The sequence below is a fragment of the Diceros bicornis genome, chromosome 1, assembly GCF_020826845.1.
Source record: "Diceros bicornis minor isolate mBicDic1 chromosome 1, mDicBic1.mat.cur, whole genome shotgun sequence".
Classification (NCBI taxonomy): Eukaryota; Metazoa; Chordata; class Mammalia; order Perissodactyla; family Rhinocerotidae; genus Diceros; species Diceros bicornis.
The window spans coordinates 7,535,453-7,546,567 of NC_080740.1; the positions used below are offsets into that span (position 1 = coordinate 7,535,453).

Consider the following 11,115-nt stretch of genomic DNA (forward strand, 5'->3'; position numbering starts at 1 on the left):
GAAAATAGTCACCTGTAACCCTACTAGTCCAAGATAACCAGTTAAAATTTTAGTCTACATCCTTGTAGTCTGTCTGTGGCCACCAGTTTTCCTTGCAATGGCACCCCCGGGAAGCAGCCGTGGGTAGGTGAGGCATTACACAGACCGACAACGATTAATAATCCCCATTGGCCTTACACTAAATCCACAGCAGTAAGAGGAGTAATGGTTGTGCACAAATCAGATGGCACGCCTGTAACTCAACAAGCATTCATTGGGGTCTACTGTGCACACTTTTCTTTACTCCACAAATGAATGAAATTCAAATCCACAGCAATAGCCCTTGAGGGCCATATGGTAATTTCAGAAAAAAAAAGGCAGATAAGACTGTCTCTCATGGACATGAAAACAAAAGTTAGTTCTAGAACAATTCTCAAGGTACCTACAGATTCGGTTCCAGGTGAGAGCCCTCTTCCCGGCTCCAGACAGCTGCCTTCTCACCCTGTCCTCACATAGAGACCAGGAGCCCGACCACCCTCTCTACGGTGGGAACATTAACGCTGGGGAGAAAAGGGGTGTGGAGAAGTTGGAGATAAAGACCTGGGAACCACAAACATGTGTGCAGCTGCCTATCAGCAAAGCAGGGGTCCCTGCAAGTCGGCGTACTTTTAGGATCAGAGAGATTCAGCCCACCACAGAATGTTCTTAGTTCCACAAACAGGGAGTGATTTAAAGGCCACACACTTACTGTTATAACACCCCAGCTTCATACATCAGCCCACGCTGCAAATCCTCAACACATTACCCTTGTGCGGCCAAAAGCCAGACAACCTGGTTACACCTTGTTGAACTACTCTCTGTACATGGAAAAGGCACAGGAAAGAACTGCCTTTACTGCTAATGTCCCCTCAGCAAGTGTTAACCATTGTCATGAACCTGCTGAAACCCTCAATAGTCTTCATTCAAATACCATAACTGGGTACAGAGTTCAGTACCTATTATCTTAGAAACCACGTGAAGAGTTTCAAAAGTTAGTTTGGTTGTACCGTCCTAAATGAAAGTTCACCCCAATTAAACACCTCAGAAGTCTTAATCAGGACTGAAATATTTTTTAAAATAGTGTCTGGAGCACCACTTAATCAATAAATGTGGCAGTAAATACACTGAGGTTCTCCTTTCTTATCTGCTAAGTCTCAAAGTCAAAGTCAGGTGTTTCTCTTGACCTAGCTGACGGTGTTACGTGTTACGGTTAAACTAAGAAAACATGCAGATAACATATCTCTTTAACTATGGTCAGTATTTTGTGGATGCACACAAAACTAGTTTACATTCTCAGCAAATGAAGGTCATCTTGCATTTTCTTAAATACAATATATACCTGTATAATACCATAGACTGGGTGACTTAAACAACAGACATTTATTTCTCACTGTTCTGGAGGCTGGCAGTCCAAGATCAAGGTGTTGTCAGATTCGGTTCTCGGTGAGGACCCTCTTCCTGGCTTGTAGATGGCCACCTTCCTGCTGTGGCAGAGAGCGAGCGAGCTCTGGCCTCTCTTCCTCTTCGTATAAGGACACTAATCCCACCATTGGGGCTCCAGTCTCATGACCTCACCTAAACCTAACCACCTCCCAAAGGCCCCACCTCCAAACACCATCACATTAGGGATTGAGGCTTCAACACATGAATTTTGGGGAGGACACATTCAGTCCGTAACATCTGTGTGTGTGTTGCGGGGTGGGATATCAATTTTATCAGTCATATATCCTAGCTATTAAATATATTTAGAACCAGTCTGTGTATATTCCTCTTTAACTATCTCAGTTCAAAAATAACACAAACAGATCTCACCAAGTCTGCAAAATAACACCAGTAACAGTCTGGTCATTCAAGGCCAAGGCCTTGATTATCCCCAGTTAGGCCTGTTCAAAGGATGAAAGAGAAAAATGCAGTCACAAGGACACAGATTAGCCTCACCCTCAGCACTAATAAACCTCGACAGACCAGGCAACCACTTGCCACTACTATAACAATAGCTCCCTCTTCCATCTCCAGCTCCAGACCTCTCTTTTCTGCCTGTGTATCCAACTCTCTGCTGGGCAGCTCTCCTGGAGGGCTCACAGTTCAGTTTTGGAATCTAGTGACCTCATTACTCCTTGCCATCTCCCCAAAGTGAGGTTCCCCACACTTGTTACCTCAGTGAAGGGCGCCATGACCACAGCAGTCACCCTGGACTCCCTCTCGCTGAGTGCCCACCCCAGGAAGATGACCAAAGAAGTGTTGTCAGCCTCTCCAGGCCTCTCCCTCTCTCCCTCACCAAGTCCCATCAGGATTCCTGCACTAACCTCCCAGCTCACCTCCTGAGCCCCGCCCCGGCCTCCCCGTCACCTAGCCCACCTCGTGGCCACCGAGTTCTTTCTAAAGCACAATACGATCATGTCATTCACCTGCTGCAAATTCTCCATCTTCCACACAGCTTTCTAGATGAAGTTCAGACTCCTCAGCTCAGCACCCAAGACCCTACACTCTCAGGAGCTTCCCCGCACAACCTTGCCTCCAGTCCAAGCAGCTACTGTCAGTGCCCCGAATACACCTTTGCAAACCTTCCAGACTCCAAACATATGTATTATTACTATTACTGCAATTTTAAAAGTAGTGAAAAAGAAACACAAAACCTTGAAGGTGCATGAGGAACCAAGTATTCACTCCGTCCTTTACTCTTTCAATCACACCTTCTGCAGCAACAGAGTCAAGTATTTCAAGTGCCAGACCAGACTCTTCCCTGGACACAATCTGGGCTTTACAAGCTCATGATCAGCTCCGACCTTTGATTCCTTCTTTGCCTTTCTAAGCCTGAGAAGTCCCCTCTCTGAGAAAACCTGCTGTTGGTTTTCATGGCACATTGGCTGCTGTTTCTACTCAGCTACTACTCAAATTGGGCACATAATTTTACAAAGCACAGAAAGAGGCCGGCCCCCCTCTTCCTCTTCCCTATGGAGGACCCGCAGGACCGGCTGCCCCGCCACCACCCCTAGCCAGACCACCTCCCTCCCATCAGGCTGGCTTCTGGAAGGGAAGCGCACCCAGCACTGCTTTCCCAGCACAGGCTCTTCCAAATCAAAAAGGGAGCTTCCAGGTTTAGGGAGGTCCTTCACACAGAGCTTGCTTCTCCAAGTAGAAGGTGCGCTCTGTGAGGGGAGAGGCCGGCTCTTGGTCCTGACTGTGTTACCAGAGGCCAGCACAGAGCCTGGCCCATGGGAGTGGCTCCACAGGTATTTGCTGAACGACAGGATAAAAGAATGGATGAATGAGCAAACAAATAGGCATTCCTTCTCAATTAGAAGAGCAACATACAGCATTGTTCCCAGCTCAAAAAATAGTGTTTTGCTAAGAATGCCTTTTGTTCATGTTGCTCTAAGGTACAACTTTAGCAAAAATTGGGCAATGTATCATTAACCTCAAGACATACTTCAAATTGCTTTCTGGAACAAATTCTAGAGATTAGATACATATTTACTTACTGTTTGTATCTTTCTAAGAGCAGTAAGCATAATGTTGCTTTTAGGATTCCCATGGACTCACCATGTCCATCACTAAAGTTTTCTTTTTTTCTCAAATAAAATTTGGATGTTAACTTGCGTGGGACCAGACAGCTGAGAACCTCCATTACAAGGGGACAGTGAGGCACGGAATTGCGAGCCCCACCTGTGCTCCAGACCTCAGATCCACACAGAGCCTGCACTGCACATTGCCTGGAACTGGAGTCCCAGAAAAGGCTGACCAGAATGGGCCAAAAGGATGCAACCTGCAAGTTCTAGAAAGATCAAGTGTTTGTGAGTGTGGGCTGCCAAGGGCATGGTACAGCCTCAACACACAGTCTGCCTTAAGCAGCAGTTGCTCACTCTAAAATCAGCTATCCTTGCATCCAGCTCTTTGAATGGTGCCGCTTTTTCCTGAGCATTTGAAATACTTGACAACCATCACTTACTCAGCGCCAGGCACCACCCTAAGTCCTACACAAAAGTAGTCACAGCTAATCTTCAAGGTGATGAACCCTTATTACCACCATTTTATAGACACAAAAACCAAGGCTGAGAGAAATTAAATAACTTGTCCAAGGTCCAGGCAGTAAGTGGCACCTCTGGGAACTCAACAGCTCCAATTTGTCTCCTATATTTTGGTCTCCCGCTTTGTCAATTCTTTGCAATAAAGAAGTTGAGAAGCTGTATACAATGTTCATTAAAAAACGAAATATGTACTTTTCTATATACTGTTTTTCTATCTTCTACTATGGACTTTCCCTTCCTGCCCTGCCCAAACACTATATACAGTAAAATCTCTTTAATTCATCAGGCCATACATCTCTGTAGGCAGGTGCCATCAATTCTGAGCCCATCCACATGGGTGAACAGCACACATTACTTTTTCCAGAAGGCATCCCTCTGCTCTCATCCACAAAGATTCTTTTTCTTTCCTATAAACAACTTACTGGCTCATGTATCATGACTCAAATTATATTCAAAAATGTTCATTTGTAGTGTAATTATTCTTCCTAATTGTACTGTTCTGAAGACAAATGATTCCCCCTCCCCATCATCTCCCAGAACACACACAGTCTTCTTTCCTGGCATAAAATGATTCCTGCACGCTTTGCGAAGCACAAGCCACACGATCCGTGTGACCACTTAGGAAAAATATTAAAACATAGCGTTTTATCTGGTATTACTTCAAACCTCTCAAATATTATGTCATTGAAGAATCGGATTTCTGACATAGATTAATAACAAGCCGATCACAGTATGACAGCAAAAAGAAATGAGAACCTTGATTTTATTTCTTTTCCCTATCTTTAAAAGTTAATCCTCACCAGCATGTGTCCCCCTTAAATTTGAAAAGGAGAAGTTTTTAAAGAGGACCAGTAGGGAAAAATCAGGGATACCCAGGAAAAGGCAATACCAAAGAAACTGGCCTCGATCCTGCTTACACCTGGCGGAGGTGGCGCTCTCAGCCGCGTGGGTGAAGCAAAGGCAACGTGGAGACGATGCCCGTCCCTTCAAACTCGGTTACTCGGGTTTCACTCCGGGACGAGGCTCTAACCGCTCCGCTGCCCACACCTCTCCTCCCTCTGGCTCCAACACACACTTGTCTATAGGGGCCGCTTTGCGATTTCAAATGCAAGTTCTACTTTTTCCTGCGGGTTCCTGACGGCCACCTCCACGCACGCTCACGCTCCCCGCAGAGAAGACGGGGATCCAGGACACGGCCCGGCGCGGGGAGGAGACTCTCTCAACTCCCATTGAAACAGCCCACGGACGCTCATAAAAGTCCTGACCCTCCTGAAATAAGAGAAGCTGAATGGGATTGAAGAAAATCTTTTTGCTTTTCTGAGTTCAGAAAGCACTGGGCCGCTGAATGGGAAGGAAAAGAGGGGAGGAAAAAAACCCCAAAACTTTGTGCCTAAAAACAGCCAGAAACACATACACAGTCTCCCCCGGTCCTTCACCTCACCCATCCCAGATGTGGTCTTCCCCACTCCGCGCCCACCCCCTCCAGCCCGCACCCCAAATCACTGCGCTGCCCACAAAAATGCAGCCCAGATCTGCGGAGCGGCTGACGTCTGTGGCCGGCGTGACCCGCGCGCCGCAGACCAGGCCCCGCGGGAGCGACCCCGGGCGGCACCAGGCGCGCCAAGCCCGGCGCCGAGCTGCGCCCCGGACCGCGCCGCCCGCTGTGCGGTGCCCGCGGCCGGAGCCCGCCCGCGGCGGCGGGAGGGCTGGGCTCGCGCCGGCTTCCCGGCAGATCGCCGTTCGGGCACCACTTTTTCCACTTCTGCTGCCGGCGGCCGTTCCTTCCACTCCCAGCCTCCAACACCCGTCCCGCGGACGCTGCCCTGCCCTCCCGGCGGGCTCCGGGGGCGCCGGAGCGAGGTTCCCGCGCACGCAGCCCGGGCTCCGCCGGCCGGGACGGCTCCGCGGGCGCCCGCGCCGAGTGCCCCCCGCCGCGCGGCTGCCCCCCACCTGGCCCGGGCGGCGGGCGCCCCCACCCCTCAGCGCGCGCGGGGCTCCGCGACCCCAACTCACCGGCCCCGGCGCGGCGGCCCCGACCGCGCGCCCGCAGCCTCCCCAAGCCGGGGCTTCCCGCGACGCCTCCTCGCAGCACCTCTGTCTCTGGCCCGCCGGCCGCCGGGGAGGGAGGAGGCGCGAGAGGGAGGCGGCGGCGAGGGGAGGGGGCGAGGGCGGGGAGGGGAGAGGGTCCCGGTGGGGGAGGAGGCGGGAGCGCGGACTCGGCCTCCGGGGCTAGCACGCCGGGAGGGGGCAGCGGGGCGGGGGCGGAGAAGGAGGGCGGCCGCCGCGCCTGCCTGCCCGCGACCCGGCCTCGCGCCGCTGCCCAGTCACCATCCCGCCTCCGTCCCGCTGGGGCGGGCGTCCAGGGGGAGGGGTCGGGCCCGGGGTCCCCCGGCGCAGAGCGCGGGGCGGGGCGGGGGCGGCGGGCGGACGAGGCCCGGCCTCCGAGGGGAGGGTCCTGCGGAGCCCGGGCGGGTGTTGGCGACAGGGGATCCCCGGGAGGAGGGGCGGAGGCCCGGGGCCTGGGAGCCGGTCACTGCGCCCGCCCCGCGGCGGCGGCGGCGGCGGCGCCTCCCGGGTCCTGCGAGGGTCCCCGGGCCGCGCGGGAGCCTCCGGAACGGTTGTCTCCGCGGCGCCGGGAGCGCGCACGGCCGGCCGGGGAGGCGGGGAGCGGCGAAGTCGGAGTCGGGGTGAGAGGCCCGGCCTCTCGGGCGGAGAACCGGCCCCGGAGCGCCCGGAGCGGTTCCCCAGGCCGGGCCCGAGCGGGAAGAACGTCCGCCCGGTGGTCCCGGGAATCCAGAGGGGCAGGGCAGGCTGGAGTCCCGGGACCCCTATCCTCGCCTTCCTCTCCCGGAGAGGAGGCCCCGGCACACGTTTACCTGCCCTGTGGGTCTCCAGCTGAGGAAACTCAGTGCGACAGTCACAAAGAATATTCGTAAATAGATTGCTTGGGTTCCTGAAACATCCTCCCCTGCACTCGACATACGGTTTCGGGATGAATTGCGAAGGCGCTTTAGGCGACAGTCTAAAAAGGCAACCTTGTCCGGAGAGGGGACTCACTAACTCATTTAACACAGTTAAATTGCCACGAATTAAGGTGACAATATTCCTTGTGATCTAAATGTTGGCACATGGCACGTAGCCAAGCCAACCCTTCTTGTCTTTTTTTCTTGTCAAACTTGCTCCTGTCCGCAACTTCTTAGCCTCTTGTCTGGGACACCTGTATCCACCAGCGGCCTGACCTCAGACCCTAGCAGTCAATTTGGGGCCTCTCCCCTCCGTTGCCAGTAGGCGCTCCCATTGATTCTTCACTTTCAAGATCTTTCCAGTTGCCCTCTCCTTTCCAAGCCCACTGCCACCTTTCTGGTTCTCGCTGTGCCCAACTTCATGGCTTCGGTGGCCTCCTCCGCGGTTCCCTGCTCTGGCTCTCTTTGCACTGGTATCCATCTGCCCACGCCTACAGGTTAATGGTTCTAGAACACCGCTTCAGCAGGCCACTTCCTGTTCTAGAAGCTCTCAGAGGCTCTTTGCCATAGAAAATTCTGAATTACTTAAAAACTCTTCTGTTCAAAACCTGCCCACTCCCCAGGGGGGAGCCTGACTCTCTCACCAGTGGGTGCTTCCCTTGGCACTAGGTTCCATACTACGTCTACGTGGGAATTGTTGACGCTCTTGCCAGAGCTGGAAGGCTCTCTTCCATCGTCTCCCACAGCCAAATCCCATTTTCATTTTACTGAAAATGAAGTTTGTAGTAGAGCATTTCTTCTATAAAAGGATGTGTGCGTTCCTGCCATTTTGTGAAATCACACAGTAGAAATAACAAGGCTTATGGGGAAAATAGGGTTAGGAAAAACGACTCAAAACCTATGCAACATTGCAACCAGAGCCCTAACAGAATCAGCGGCCGCTCCAAAACATACTAGCAGAGTTTATGAGCCATGTTAAGTTCCTCATAAGTATTACAGTAAATATAGAGGACTTCACCTTTATGAAAAGATGGAGGTAACTGATGAAGAGATTGTAAGGAGAGTTGTTTGAGGCTGCTGAGTTAAGAAGATAAGCACAAAGTGTACAAATAAGAGGCGAATTCCCTCATCCCAATAAACCCTTCCAAGTTAGAGCTCATGGCCAAACCAAACCAAGAGCAAGAACCTAGAGTTAACCGGCGTCGGACACAGCGCTGTGCCTTCTCCTGAGTTGCTTCCTGCTGTGCTTTGCGTGAGCCGCTGCTACTCGGTGGTGCAAAGTATTAAGGTGCTGGGAACAATTGCATGTGAACGAACACAACTCCTCCATTTTACTAATACCTTTTCCCTACATATCAATCACGAATGAGTTAATTTGTGTGACATATGCTGTCATTACAGAAACATGCTGGTGACTGAGTAGACTACTTCATTCCACACATCTGTTGAGCACTGATTATACGCCAGGGACTGTTCCAGGCAGTGGGGATGCATTGGTGAACAGAGAGAAGCACAAAAATGTCTTCCCTCATGGACTGTGGGTGCTTGCGCACGGCATCACAGAGTGGTCTGTATTATGTGGTGGCATTGCCTGTTTCATATGTATACCACTTGGATTGATGCCTCATCTACATTGTAATCTCTTTGAGGGCTTGACTGGAGACTTACGTCTTTGTATCTTGCACATCTGACACGGTAAATACCTACTGGGACATGTAAATTAGGGAGTTGACACCCATTTTATACTTTGTGTCATTGAATTCACAGGAGAACCACCTGGGAAATCTAAGACTAAAGTTTTCTCGGAACCATGTTTGTTGTATTTGGGCTAAAATCAAAGCAAGTATTCCCAGACAGGATAATTTGGATCTTAAGGGTAGATAAATTACACTTAAGAGGAAGCAAGAAATTAGGGATGGGAAGGGGAGGGAGAATACAGAAGGAGAGAGATGCTAAAAGTTATAGTTCAAGAAGAAAAAGTACCTGCTAAGTTCTCTGGAAAGGCAAGGCTGGAGAAAGGAGGATAATAACAGAACCTTGGGATGTTGCGGATGCTGCTTCTATCGTGTGCTTCAGCCAAATTTTCAAAAAACACTTACAATGAGGCATAAGTAAGGAGGAAATTATAAGAAATTAAAGGGTATCTGCAAAATTGGTCAAATGACAAGGAGGTCTTGGAAGAAAATAATTAGGAGCCAGTGGATAGGTCATAGGGTAATATTACAGTGGTGCCTGGCTAAAATGTTGTTATCTTGAACTTACTTGCCTGCATAGGTCACTCAGTTCTCTGAACATTATACCCCACCTAGTGTGACTTGCATCAACAGGGCTAGATACTGTTCATGTGGGAACACTTTGATCCTATTCTGAGTATGAATCTGCTTGGAATTTAAATAAAATATGCATTATAATAGACACATTTGATATATTTTCCTGATTGTCAGCATACAGATATTAACTTTAAATTTTCCTATTCATCTTCATAAAAACCTACCTCTCCCCTGACCCCCTTCACCCCCCATTTTGAGAGATTGATATTTCCTAAAACTGTGAGCATAGCATTTCAGTGCTAGACACAAACTTGGAAATCAATGTCTTTTGAAGATCACAGAAAAAAGTAAATGATCTAAGCTGAGCATCTCTACAAGTAAACTAGTGAAATGGCAGTTCACCAACTTGGGGTCCTGTGAAAAATCAGTCTCTTAAAAATTATCATTCTGCCTTTTTAGTCCGTGGATCTAATTATACAAAAAGGCCATCTGAAATTCTAAGAATCCATTTTCCTTGACAAATATGGGTTGAGGAAAGGCAATTTTGAGCATAAAGACTTGAGGAGCTGTGCCGATTAAAATCAGGGCTCTGAGCTACGTGAGACGAAGCCATCCTTTTGGCCACAGAAATGGCCTGGCCAAAGTCTCCAACGGACTTAGTAATGGAATATTTCAATTTCTGCTTCCAACTGGCAGTTTTTAAGTCAAGGGTGAAAGTGAAGCCTGTAAATACAAAAGAAATGTCCCTATTTTTACTGAAATCCCGTTACCAAGGTGCTAAGCTGTCTGTTGAGTGAGGACGGCGAAATGTCTCCACTGAGAACAAACATCACAAGCGCAAATTAGGCATACAGGGTTTTCCAGTAACAAACAACGGGGTAGGGGAGGGGAGTGTAGGACTGAGTCAGACATAAAGGGCCAGGGGCTCCTGATAAAGAAAATTTCAATGATCTGTAGAAAAGACTTCCGTTTTCCTCATGGATCTGTTAAGAACACCATTCACGCTGGAGCCAAGGAGAAACATGGCCCTCAAAATACACCGTGGCTGGGACCGGCCCTGTGTCATAGTGGTTAAGTTTGGCGTGCTCTGCTTTGGCAGCCAGAGTTCGCAGGTTCGGATCCCGGGCGCTGACCCACCACCGTCAGCCATGCTGTAGCGGTGACCCACATACACAATAGAGGAAGATTGGCACAGATGTTAGCTCAGGGCTAATCTTCCTCAAGCAAAAAGGGAGGATTGGCAGTGGATGTTAGCACAGGGTGAGTCTTCCTCAGGAAAAAAAAAAATATATATATGTATATATATATACACCCACACGGTGGCTAAGTCTTGGAAGAAAGAAGCACATGAACTTTGGGCATTCGCTTTCTTCTGGTGAAAACTGAGGACTGTCGGCCACTTTTATCTTCTGGCCACAGTCTACCAGTCTACCTCCTGGCCTTCCTTTCTCCTATAAATGAAGCAGTAGTTTTCATTTGCCACTGACTTCTCCTAAAGAAGTAGTCTGCTTTCCTCCTCTAGTTCCAAAACTAGACTCCATGTGACTCTGGCAAAACTCAACCCACCAAGGGGCTCCCTTCATTTCCTCCTATTATGTCACCACTACCATAAACAAATCCACCCGGCCCTCATCCAACTGAGCTTATCCCTGAAGTAGGGTGGAACTTTCCATACAGTGAGAATGTTTTACTGCAATATTCCTTTAAGAGTTGCATGCAAATTCTGCAACAGTCTTAGCTGCTCATTAACATGTAACTGGCAAATTCAGTTCACTGAATCTTTATTCTCTCCAGCTCTTCACCTACAGACATTTTCCTGGATTACAAATCTTTCTC

General features: G+C 49.6%; 2 protein-coding genes across 6 annotated transcripts in view; both read right to left on the reverse strand.

The window, feature by feature from the left end:
* The window catches only part of LHFPL2 (LHFPL tetraspan subfamily member 2), a 165,404-nt gene extending 159,095 nt beyond the window's left edge, over nucleotides 1-6,309 (reverse strand). For all 5 annotated transcript variants that reach the window (XM_058567903.1, XM_058567574.1, XM_058567829.1 and 2 more), the window contains exon 1: nucleotides 6,060-6,309. The gene's annotated coding sequence lies outside the window, so the exon portion shown is untranslated. The remainder of the gene's footprint in view (nucleotides 1-6,059) is intronic.
* Nucleotides 6,276-7,685, reverse strand: LOC131413792 (proline-rich protein HaeIII subfamily 1-like). The gene is made up of 2 exons (XM_058555050.1): nucleotides 7,654-7,685; nucleotides 6,276-6,927 (listed from the first exon to the last, which is right to left on the reverse strand). The coding sequence occupies exons 1-2, from the start codon at nucleotides 7,683-7,685 to the stop codon at nucleotides 6,276-6,278; spliced, it is 684 nt and encodes a 227-aa protein (XP_058411033.1).
* Between the last annotated feature and the right edge of the window lie 3,430 nt (nucleotides 7,686-11,115).

Coding starts and splice junctions, on each gene's coding strand:
- LOC131413792 (XM_058555050.1), bottom strand. CDS start 7,685: ATGGAACCTAGTGCCAAGGGAAGCACCCACTG. Junction 6,928..7,653: donor GCCAAGGGAAGCACCCACTG/GTGAGAGAGTCA, acceptor GGAGACCCACAG/GGCAGGTAAACGTGTGCCGG.